This window comes from Stegodyphus dumicola, chromosome 3, assembly GCF_044657685.1.
Source record: "Stegodyphus dumicola isolate Sdum_Otavi_A_Nest chromosome 3, ASM4465768v1".
NCBI classification, from domain to species: Eukaryota; Metazoa; Arthropoda; class Arachnida; order Araneae; family Eresidae; genus Stegodyphus; species Stegodyphus dumicola.
In genome coordinates this window covers 165,511,315-165,524,488 of record NC_140770.1, presented here as the reverse complement: position 1 = coordinate 165,524,488, position 13,174 = coordinate 165,511,315, and the positions used below count along the sequence as shown (strand labels likewise).

The following is a 13,174-nucleotide window of genomic DNA, read 5'->3' as shown; positions in this document are numbered from 1 at the left end:
TCGGTTCTTAATTCATGACCTCTAAGTTACGTTTACAACGACAATGACGAGCCGCAGCCGTTGACTCCAATGCACTTCTTAAACATTGGACAAACTGATTTGAAGTATCCTTTGACCTTTGCTAGAATCATCGGTAGCGAAACGACAAGAGAAACGCTGTTAAAAAGAAAGCGTTATCAAGAATTGGTGTTAAGACAGTTGTGGTGGAAATGGAAGCAACAATATATATTAGATCTTGGAACTGCCCATTTCTTGAAGAATCCGCAACTTCAACCAGAACTAAAAGTAGGAGATGTTGTTTTAGTCGAAGGAGATAATAAAAATAAACTCTTATGGAAACTTGGTAGAATCATAAAAATTATTCCTGGACGTGATGGTAAAGTCCGATCATTCGAATTAAAAACTGGTAATGGGACTTTAAAACGTACTGTTCAACATCTATATCCTCTTGAACTTTAGATATTTTGAACTTTAACGATTTAGTTATGCTTTTTTCCTTTATTATCTATTTATGATTAAATTGAATATCGTTAGTTAAGTTTGTTCAGTTAAGTGGAAAATATTTTAAAATTTAGTTCATTTATTAGTTATAACATTATTTGATACCTGTATTGGAATTAAAGTGACTAATTAGTAACTAATTAGTGACTAATTAGTTTGACTAATTAGTATTTTTAAATATTTTTATAGAATAGTGATTTATGTACTTGATTGTATGTATAACTGAGTTAGATGCACTCTTGTCAGAGTTCAGGTGGGGAGTGTGTTAAGGAATATTCTTTGATATCGCCAAGAGATGGCGTTAGCAGTCCATCTATTGGCTTACTTAACCTTTCCCCTTCTGAACACGTGACTTGAAAAAAAAATATTCTTCTTGAAGGTAGAATTTCGATGCACTACGCAATAGAATTCGATTTAGATTTTAGCTGGAACTATTCAGTTCTTGCCTTTTGAGCATTAAATATTCGATTCAGGCATTTTAGCCTACATTGTATATATGTAAATATTAAGTTTAATTAAAATTTATGGAAAACCCTCCAGGCCATGCATCTCATTTTTGGATTATGAGTGATTCGGCTTTGATCTAGAACTTTCATGACAGGGCTAATTCCTCTTTGGGCAGAAATATTTTAAAAACAGCATTTCTTTACAATTTCCGTTAGTCTCGCGCGTTGGAGATAAAATTTTTTTATTCCCTACAGTATTGCTTCTAATCGCTTTGAAATAGTTGAGTTTTTAATCAAAAACTCGTTCGTTTTACAAAATATGAAACGTATAATAAAACTAATTCGAAATTAAAAATTCGGGCTTCCAGGTACGCGTATTCAGGTGGAGGATTAAGTTATTCAAAGTTTGGTTCAAGGTACCGTTGTTTCTGCACAGTGTGAGAAACAAATTCATTCATGAAGATTCTTCATTATTTAATTTCTTTAAATATCTTACACGGTGATAATATTTGGTGGCAAAAATTTAAAAAATGATTCGACACAAAATGCGTTTCAAGACCAATAGCCTTTCTGAGGTAATGCCTTTTAGGGCTAAAAAAAAGCTGGAGCCAAGTTTCCTAACAATCTAAAATCTAATTAAGAAGCTAAGTAAAGACAGGGAATAAAGATAAAAGGAGGGTAATTCAAAACAAGGCAATATCTTTTCTTCCACCTTGACACAACAGGGGAAAAAAACACAGCAGAAGCAGAATTTTAATTCCTAAGAAACTGATAGCAGTTAAACTTTTAGTATTCTGTTTTATGTCATGAATTTTAGTTTTCAAGAACCATTTTAGGAAATTTCTAGGTCTTATTTTAAAACGTTAAGTCATAAATGCTATGAAAAGACGCGCTAAATTGACTTCCTGTTGAAATATCAACAAGACTGGGAAAAAGTAAATCAATGCAACATTGTCTTTTCAGAGATCGAATACTAAATCCTTCAGCTCTGCGAATGCTATTTTTTGTCATTTGCAGGGAAATAAGGCTTTGTCAGATTGATGTTATTACTTTAAAAAATGGCTCATGTTTGTTTCAAAAATATGCATATTGTGCAAACTCGTATTACTCGTATTTCAGGAAATGAATCATTTCTTTAATAAAGCCAAGAATCATAACATGAAGATAATTATTTAAATATCCGTAACTTGAAAAACAAAAATCCAAAACGTTATTTAAATCTAAAAGGAAGTTATTTATCAAAAATCCAGTCATCAAATACAAAGCAGATCTAATCATAATGTAATTTATGTCAAAGGACATCATATGTTTAGTATCTCTTATGGAGTTTCGTAATACTAAGAATAAAAACATTTTTTTTTCCTTAATCACAGATTTGGCATGCGGCTGGTTTCTGCTGAAAAGTGATCTTTCTTGTTTTTGCCAACGTTTTCGAAAATTTTCCTACGTCCTCGGACAAATTAATCATGGATGCGCAGATCGCTTGCTTTTTATTTAACCATAGAAATCATTCCTGAAACCTCTGAAATATACTCTGTAATTTTCAATGGCCGCAGGCAAGTTGATTTGGAATGTTATGTTGAGGTCACTATTTAGACTCGTAAGAAACCGTTTTAGTATAAAGTCTGCGGTACCCTTTTAAAACGTTATATTGCTAATTCTTAGGAAACCTAGAATTTCGTGTAAAGATGAACTTAAGTTTGTACTCCTGAAAGAATGGCACAAAATTCCCAATAGTACAACCAAGACTTTTGTTTTTTCTATGAGAAATGGATTACAAGCTGTTATAAATGCATAAGGTATGAATGCAAAGTATTAAAGTTTGTTCCCGTATCTTTGCTGTATGTCAATATTTTTTGCCAATAATTTTGGCATGCAAATTTACGTTTTTGTTGTATATTTTGTTTAGAAAGCATATTAAAATGAAAGTTTCATTATATTTGTGTGTTTATTACCAGCTGAAACGTTATGACCAGCTAAAATTGTCAAGCATTTCCTTTGGTAGCTAATATGATCAATTATGGGCAATTGCCAATACTTTTTTACCCACTGTATGTTATTTATTTTGATTTCAAACCACCACCAGTGGCCTAATGGTTAAGCCCGCTCAATACTTGGAATTCGATTTCATGCGATCGGGCTGCGTGCATTATTGATTTTCCCATGTGTAACGTGAATACAAGCCAGTTTCCCTTAGAAAAGTCCTTCAGGAAGGCATCTCTCCTTTTAGGCAAATAGCCAAGTAAATTTTTCCATATTCAACATAATACATGACATGAGGAAACTGAAAATGGAAAATGTTTCATTGGTATTATGAAAAATGTAATTGTAAATATAATCGGATCTACTATTCAGTATGATTTCGAAATACCATAAAAATGATTGTTGACAAACTACGAGTAGGCTGACGATAATTTCTAAAAGGTTCCTTGTAAATATTTTTTACCCTAAGAACACAGCATTCAAATGCGCTATGGAAGCACAACAAATGTTTGCAATTATGTTCATGAAAAGCTGTTGGCAACCTGAAATAGAAATCCTATCTTTCCATTATTTAGTAAATTTATACTATTTATAGTATTTTTTAAAAATGTCCGACACGGAACAGACTCTTTATAAACTATTAATGCCTTAAACAGGTCGAATTCCTGCACATTGGATGCCATGTCGCAATACGTGAAGCCCACCAATGGCCACGCAGTGAAGTCTCTGAACACTTGTAGTTCAACCGAGTTCCATTTCAGACTAAGGGCCCACTAGCGATAAAGTTGCTGAGCCATTGGTAGTTCGATTCGAATCCCACGAACGTGCTGGCTGCATGGGCGTTTTCGTGTTTTTCCCCCATGTGTAACGCGTATGCAAGGCAGTTTTCCTTAGGAAGTTCTCCACGAAATCGCCCCTTCCCTTAGGCAGACAGCCCTCGAGGCTTTGCCTTAACCATATAAACCAAAATCCACTTCAGGCGAACGGGCTCGTTGAATGGCCGTTTTCGTGGTTTTCCTCATGTTTACAGTGTCAGTTCCTCATGTTTACAGTATATGAGTCAATTTTCCAGGGAATCGACACATTTTCTCCGCGAAGGCATCATTAACCCTAGACAGATAGGCCTAGTTTTTTTGTTTTATTTGATTATGGTAAAGCCTAGCGTGCTTTGCCATAATCATGTAAAACAAATCGAACCAATCGCACTGCATAAAAGAATATTTTACACCGTCAAAATATCTTTAACACGTTGACAGCGGTGCGAATATTCAATGTTCTTTTCGTGAGGCGGCGCTTGAATTAGCGGCCCATTTCGTAGGGCGGCGCAGCGCCAAATTATTAAATTAAACAAAATTATAAAATTGAATTATTATATTATAATCTAAAATTATATATTTTATGATGTAATTGTATTTTTTATATAAAAGCGTATTTCAGTATTTTATATACGAGCTTGACCCATCGGTGAATCATGCCGGCCGGTGGGTCATGCCGCCCCACGGAACAGACAAGTATGACTCACAGGTGGGTCACGCCGGCAAAACGAGAAAATCTTTCTTGGCAGTAAATTAACTAAAAAACTTAAACCTAAAAATATTTGAATTAACCAATAGCAGATTATAGAACGAGACATAATTTTTTAACGATTTTGGCAAAAAACAACTGAATTTATAATTACAACTTGTATCTTAAATTTTGTTGCTTTTTTTTTTTTTTTTTTTTTTTTTTTTTAGATGTGAACGCTGAAAAACTCCGTCTTTCCGTGTGGGCTGACGTATCTGGAATTGAACTTCCTTATCCTGGAATGAGAAGAGATGCATGCAGAGGAAAGAACCTAACCTGCCCTATTACCAACAACCAAGAGCTGCAGTATGTTCAAAAATTCGAAGTGAAAAAGTTCTTTCCAAACGTAAGTCCTCAGAATACTGCTTAAAAAAGGCGAAAATGTTCGAGTTTTAAAAAGCCTTTAATTATGTTGTGCATAAATAACTAATTTTTTTCGATGGTTCGGTAAAACAATCGAAACTAGTCCTGTGAAAATTTGCAAATGTAATGCTGATTTTTGCTGTTTGACTTCTAAATTAATACTTGTTCAGCGTGTTATTTTATCTTAATTACATAAGCAATGTTCAATAAAAGCATTATTCGTTGCAGTTTCTTGGAACTTAACTCCGCACATTTTGTACTTATCCAATTGGTATAATGTCAGGTCAATGATTTAATTGAATGTAGTTTAGGCCCACTAGCAGCCAAGCGGTAAAGACATTGAGCGCTGGTAATTCCACTCCAGTGTGAATCCAGGCGAGTGGGATGGCTGCATGATTGGTTTCTTGACTTTCTCGTGAGTCACGTGAATTTGAGCTAGTTCCCCTTAAAAAGTCTTCAGCAAAGACATCTCTTTCCAAAGGCAGATAACTTCGAGTTGCTATGCCTATTTCAATAATACTATCCTAACCTGAACATAGTTTAAATTGCCATAGTGTATTGATGACTGGCAACAGAAAAGCTTTCATAACTTGAAGCCAGTATATATGTTACCGTGATAGACAGAAATTGGAGAATGTCGACTTTCACCGGAGAATGTCAACATTCACCAAATACGTCGGTGAAAGATCGAATATTTCTTTACATTCTTGTACATTCAGACTCTCACCGGTGTATGTCGACAATTACAGATATGCTCTGGTGTAGGTCGAAAAGAGGGGAGTACATGTACACGCTGCCATTCCAAAAGGAAGTGTTCCACAAATAAATGCAGTTGTAAAAGCAAGGGCCTCTTGTGCAATTCAAAGTGTCATAATAGTTTAAGTTGTTGCAATAAATAAGATTTGAATCACATAATTTGGTAAGTTTATAACTTCTATTTTCCTTTCTCATTTTAAATGTACTGTGTGTTTTAAGGTCTTATATTCTTAAGTTCTTATTCTGAGTCTCAAGTGCGTTTTTTCTTGAATGAATTACGGAGAAGGAAATATAATATTCTTATATGTTCAACATTCACCATTAGTACATGGTGAATGTCGACATTGACCGATGTAAGTCAGAAATAAGAGTATTTGGAAAATATTTCGGACATACACCAAGCGACTATGTGAATGTTGACATTCACCGATGCAAATCGACATTCTCCAGATTTCGGTGTTTCACCGTAACATATATACCCTGCGAAATAACTTGAACTTTAAAAACTAGTCTGAAATAATTTTTATTGTAGTTTTGTCTCCACCGCAGGCATTTTAAGAAAATGGAAAATTTCGTATGCTGTACTACATCCTAATTCTCAGTCGTGGTTCTGTGATTTATTCCAAGCATTCATAATCGTAAATATATACTAGAGTCCTCGAATCCTTTTTATAACAATTATACTGCATCTTAAGATTTTTAATTAAAGAAATTGCAAATCTTAATTCATAAAATTTAAGAATTAAAATCTAAGATTTAAAAAAACAATGTACAGTTACTAAGAAAACTTCGAGTGTGGGGCTAGAAGCCGACACGTAATTACAATGTTGATCAACGACTGAAATTGCAAATTCGTGATCTTTTTCTTAAACTCTTCTATTAGACTTCAACAGAACTAATCTTACCCAACTGACAATGGACTAATTAATAGTCAATAAAATTAATTTTCAAATTTTTCTACAGCTTAAAAATATTTAGTAATTCTTTAAATTGTATCGGATGACAAAAGCGGCAAGCATTCAAGTTTTTGAATTTTTCCTCTTTCATGGGATTCGAATGTTTCATCCTTTAGGTATTGTACCTGCCACGAAATACAGCAGAATAGAAGACTTATTTTTTATATCTAATAAAATCGACAATGGTAATGAAATGTAATGGTCTGTATTACAAGTATCGGATAAAACTCTCCATACAATTAACAGCAAGATCTTTGGTTTCAGTACATTAAATTTATATTAATAACACATAGGTTTTCTACAATAGAATGCATCAATAAACGGACTGAACAAAAAAAAAATGTTTAAACCTCAATATTTAACAAAAATATGTGGTGTTTCCTTGACTATTAACTTCATATCAAAATACCAGTGTTTCATTTTACTGTTTAGTGTCTGCTTTTTAGTGTTTAACAACATTTTTATTTCTCTAGGTTCAAACAATAGCTCGTTTCAATCTGAAGACTAATGACGATCAAGACAAGACAGTATGTTGTTTCCGTGCTCCAGTCAATGTTGTTGACAGTGTTCAGTGAGTCTTTGATATGATGGATTCAGTACATTTTTACACAACAGGCATAGCATTGTACTGTTCCTATGCCACACAAGATTTTTATTATCTTGCCAAACTTCAATGGTACATCATTTCATGAAATCTTCTAAATTTATTGGACATCCACTTGTGTTTACGTTCATTTAATCCGAGCTGTGCATTTGGTAAATTGTATACGAACCTACCATTTTTAATTTATAGGATTTTAAACTTCATGTAAATAAAGTGTTTGTCATTACTGTCACTTTTATTTATATATATATTTTGCTCCTCTGTTTCTATAAATGAACCAGTTCTATTTCTTCATGGAAACCTGCTTTTCAATGGACTGATTCACAAGTACACGATTAGAGTTTAAAAAGTTTAGGAGTAAGTTCGTACAACACCAACAACAACACTATGTTTTTGCCTTTCAATGTAAATCATTGTAAGTCTCTACAACAATAAATACGTTTACATGCCACTTCAGGAATTCGTCCCTTGGAACACGTGACCACCGAGCTATAAAATCTCTGAACACTGTTAGTCCGGTTCGTAGTTGAAATCCCGGCGAACCTGTTAGCTGCATGGGTGTTTTCGTGGTTTTCCCCATGTGCAACATATCTACGAACCAGTTTCTCATAAAAAGTAGTCCAAGAAGACATACCTCTGTTTAGGCAGCCTCGAGTGCTTTGCCATATTTAAAATAAACCAAACCTTTGGAATACTGTTTTTTTTTTTTTTTTTTTTTTTTTTTTATTTTTTTATTCCTCCAATTCCATTAAAATAATACTTGAGGAATGACTTCTCTTTAAGGGCAAAATTGGTATCCAAGTGGCAAATTTGATTAATAATGGGGTTTGAGAATTGTGACTTAACTCCGCACATTTTGTACTTATCCAATTGGTATAATGTCAGGTCAATGATTTAATTGAATGTAGTTTAGGAATGTAGTTTTTTAAAAAAGTAATTTTTCTTCAGTCTCTCTGAAAAAAAATTAGGAAACAACTCTTTTCAATCCAGATAGGTTACGAATGTGTTATTTACTTGATATTGCTGAAATCGAAGTCTCTGTGACTGTGAAATTTCTGGAACTCAAAAGGGTGAAGCAAATAGCCAAGTTTTCATCCCCATAATCTCTATCTAAAAGAGATTGCCATTTTTTTTAATGTAGATATTATTTTACGTTTTATCTTTCTCTTCGTGCTCGGATTTTTTCTTCTGTTATTTGCCGAGGCCTTTCCAATTTCCTGTAAATATTATAACATTTCTCTTTAACACTAGTTGTTTCACTAAATTCCATATTTACTCACTTATTCCTCCTTTTCTTATTTTTTCCTGAGAAAATAGAAAAGGGAAATTATGCGAATAATCTAATTTCCAAAGGACGCGCTTACAGTAAGTGCATAAACAAATGAAAAATAGTTGTGGAAAACTACCGGTAATATCACAAAATTATTTATTTAATAGAAACTTTTATTCTAATAAGAATATCTAGTAATATTAGCATCACCGTATCTAATCTTCATTTCCACTTCTCTGTGTCCTGAATCTCGATCGCTGTTGTCCACTGCTGCACCCTAGGACTTAAATCCTTCAACCTCTTCCCGTACTTTAACGAAGATTTTGTTCCAAACATAAACATCACGGGAAGCAGGGCCAAACATAAACATCACGAGCTAGGATCGTGAGAAGAAAGCTAGGCCAAACATAAACATCACGAGACTGGATCGTGAACATTAATGTAATTTCACAGTGGTAATCGACAGCTGGTTCCTATCGGTACACTACAAGAGTTGGTCATGATTCTTTATTATATAAATTATGTAATATTTACTAAAGGTATGTATTAAAAATATGTTGCTGAAATGGAAAACTGGATTTATTCAGACTCTAATTTTTCTGGGATTCGTCTAATAAGAAAAACGAGTTAATGAAAAATATAAAGTTAAACAAGATGAATATTATAAATGATGATATAAATCGGGTACTGATTAGTCATGGGCGTTTCTCGGCTTATTTTAATCAGTTCCATCTACACAATAATAAATGCTTCATATGTGATACGTTTGGGGACGCCAGGCACTTCGTCGATGAGTGTACGCTTACCCGGAGTGCAAGAGAGAAATATGGAAAGAATCATGAAGATTTTAAAAGGAACTATTCAAATTTCAAAGATTTTGTAGAGACAATAATGAAGATTATAAAATACGAACAAAGAAGTGGAATAAGGCACTGAGACTCGGATTTTGGACTTTGTTTTTTCTGGCCAGTCCCATTTTTTGATCATACGGTCGGCTTGTGCCGGCTAGGAGGATTGGGGTTGTTCGCTTATAATAATATTTATAATATCTGAAAAAGGCAGAAGGATTAAAGTTTACTTACTTGAATTGGTGTTTATTTATGAAATATAATTTTGAAACTGTAATTTAGTAATAAATATAATATATTTATAATATCTACGAAATGCAGAAGGATTAAAATTTACTTCCATGCCAGCAGTATCGCGCAAAACTGATTATAAAACAGGCACTTACGTTTCGGCTCGTATTGTGACTCTTCTCAAGCACTCTGGCTTGCTTACCACGCGTTGACCCATAACACTTGGGCCAAAGTTTCGTCGAGGTAAGTGGCACGGGAAGGGGTTAATGCTGCTTGAACTACTGTGTCGTAAGCTGAGGCTTACATTGTCGTGACCGTCAATATTCAGTCTTTGCTGTCACGCAATGAGCTATAGAACCACCAAGAGTATTGAAAATGCCCTTTTCTTGAAGATCTTCCCTGTCCCTGCTTCTTAGTCAGAGCCCATGTACCCAAATTCCACGAGCAGATCAATTAGAAGCAAAAAGTCATTAGATAGATGAATTAATTTGGAAATTTAAGAGAACTCGTTTTCTGAACTTCTTAAAGAAATTTTAAATTAAATGAATCCTTAAAAAATTTTCCGAATCGTGTATTGATGAAAGGCTAAGAAGAAAATTAACACGACTGAGAAAAATGCACGAACAAATACGGTATAGTTTCTTTGGAATCTCCAAATGACATGCTTCGGGGCTGTATACTTCTAGAGATTAAGTGATACTTACTATAGATAGAACACTTTGCATATAGCCGAAATCCCATCCACGTCTTAACCATTTTTTACTACATTATCGAATATTTGAGCCTTAATGAATAAATTAGTTTCAACAATAATCACCTGTCCCCCAAAAAGGTTCATGTTCTCGCTGAGTTCGCAGTCTGCTGCTGCATTTTCTTCTGCTAACCCATTTTTCAATTTTTGTCTTTTAGCTGTATTATTTATTAAGCATCGTTTTCTTCGCAATAAACGCCACATACAACAAAACCCAAAATTTTTTTAAAGTTGCGTAGTAGCATATATTTAGAATTCCCGATGCAGTGTTGATATAAAAACATTTTTCTAGTTGTTTGTCTTTTCTCAGTTTATAATGTCAATGTTCAGTTTATCTTAGTACAGTGGTTTACAAAGCCTTTTTTGGGAAGGGGGGTCTCGCTATTATTAACGTTTTGTGCGTTAACTTTATCATTAAATACATTCTTTCCATTTACGCCACATAAAATTCAATTTAAGAGCAAAATCTCAAAATATTTAAAAGCAGCATATATTTGCAATTTCCGATATAGTATCGTGTGCTGAAAATAAAAATGTTTTGTTTCGTACCATGTTACAACTCCTCGCTTTCTAATCCCTCAGCTTGTTATATAAAAAATTCATTAAAATTTTACAAAGAATGAAATTAAAAAATATCTTAATTCTATGAAAATATGGAATATTTTTAGATTATGAATTAATGCATTTTTATTACTTAAATCATTCAGATTCAAAAATAAGAAGAGGATACTCTTAAGAACTGCGTCTATTGCTTTCAAATAGCTTAGTTTGTTAATCCACTACAGATAGATTCAGTTTGAAAGGTAAATATTTCACATTTTGCCCAATGGCAACAGACTCGAATGAAAAGTGAAACGACTCATTTCCAGCTATTCAATGTAGAATCTCAATTTGAGACTTATAGCCTCAAAATGAGAGTTTTGCTATCAACCATAAAAAATGGCTGCGTGCCGTTTTAGAGGATTCTTCCATGTATAAAGTGGATTCCAGTCATTTTCCCTTTAAAAGTCGTCCACAAAGGCATCCCACCCCCTGGTAACGCAGATAGCCCTAGGGTGCTTTGACATAGCTGAATAAATGACAGAGTAGAGAATTTTTCTCATTAGAAATTTTAGATAAGGGAATTCGATATATAGTAGTAATAATTTCTGTCAGTTAACGTTCGTTTGGAAATTTTTCACGAATTTAGTAATAAAATTTATAAACTTACTAACTTCATAGATTTACGACTGGTAAATTTTCTTGCTTAAATTTCTTAGGAAAGCTGAATACTCAAAACAACTGCAATGGGTCTCATTACCCACAAAGGAAAGTCATTTATCCTTATTGTGCATGTTAAACATTCTTTTATTAATCTAAGATACTGTTTTCCTCCTAAATATAAAAAGACAGCGCTATCAGTGGCGAATGCTTAATTTCACAGGCCTTGAAAATAACTACCTATATTCCAGTTATTTTGTTCTTGCACTACAGCCCTACAACGTCTTTGTAACCAACCTGTTCTCAGCATCATCAGTCCAAGGTCATATTACGCTGTTGCTATTGCAAAAACAAAGTTAACGAGTTCACCTTCAGAATTTGATAAAAATCTGTAGGAGGAGCGGGGGGGAGGACGTCAAACTAAAAAGAATTCAATGAACTTGTTATCTCATGGATGTATTGCCACATGTTGGAATCTTCTCTGAAGAAATCTTAATAGAAATGTTTCTTTCAAAAACTTCACGTAAAAGCTTTTTTTTTTAACGTATAGTTCTATTAGTTTTTGTTATTTCCTTAAAAGCTAATTGTCTAAAGCGAGACTGATGACCACATTTTTAAAACGTTTTTCCTTAGTAGGATGAAACTCGATTTCAACGAAAAGGTTATTTACAATGTAATACATTTTACAGTGAAGTTTTTACAGAACTTGTCTATCTGACTAAAGAGGCCCACCAGCGGCCGAGCGGTAAAGTCGCTGAACACTGTTAGTTCGGTTTCGCGAACTGGTTGCATGGGCGTTTCCGTGGTTTTCTCCATGTGGAACGAGTATACAAGCCAGTTCCCTTAGAAAATCCTTCACGAAGGCCTCTATCCCCTTAGGCAGAGAGCCCTCGAGGCTTTGCCATAATCACATAAACCAAACCATTTGATTAAAGCCTAAGTTAAAATTTATTGTTTTTCGGTAAAATAATGATGAGGTCCATGCACGCAGGGTGTTTAAGTGGACCCGTCAAAATGTCGCCGCATTTTAATCATAAAACTTTAATATATAACTTTATACAATTACATCACATGGTTCAACTCTCCCCATATCTGTTATAGCTACTCCAATGCTATTTATTATATCTCAAATATTTTCTGCATTGCCTTTAGGGAAGGATTACCAGATCCAAAAGTTGAAACGGACGACATTTATTACCTCTCAGAAATAACAATTACGGAGAGCAAAATTAAATGCAATGGAAAAAACTTTCGTTTTCCTACTTTGAGAAAACATAATATTTGCAAAATAAAAAAATTTGATGTGGATACCACATTGACTTACTTGCACGGCCTATTACACACATTTTTTGCATTGCATTTAAATTTATTTCCTCAAATCATTATAACTTCATTAACCGATTTCTCAAGGCAAGAAATGACATTAAAAATGTTGCAAATTTTGAAATTAAATATCTCAGTCAATTTTTGTCGTGTGAGAAGGTCAGACTTCTAATTTTATTTTTTTAATAAAAGAGTATAAGACTTTCCCAAATTTTAGAATAAGAATATGGAGACCACATTAAAAGTTTTTCGTTATTTGTCTAGTTTTTTTTTTTTTTAATTTGACATTCCAAAACGCGAATATTTTCGTCATTTAAAACAGTTCCGTATTCGGAAGGCCAACGATTCCGAAAATAAAGCCTAGCAGAGAATTTAGAAA

The 13,174-nt window shown here is 33.7% G+C and overlaps 1 protein-coding gene across 1 annotated transcript in view; it reads left to right on the top strand.

Annotated features, from left to right (window-relative positions):
• Positions 1-7,404, top strand: part of LOC118197816 (NPC intracellular cholesterol transporter 2-like) — a 34,094-nt gene extending 26,690 nt beyond the window's left edge. The window contains exons 3-4 of the mRNA XM_035369352.2: positions 4,664-4,839; positions 7,042-7,404. Of these exons, the coding sequence (XP_035225243.1) occupies positions 4,664-4,839; positions 7,042-7,143 (278 nt within the window). The 3' untranslated portion in view covers positions 7,144-7,404. The remainder of the gene's footprint in view (positions 1-4,663; positions 4,840-7,041) is intronic.
• Positions 7,405-13,174: the final 5,770 nt, after the last annotated feature.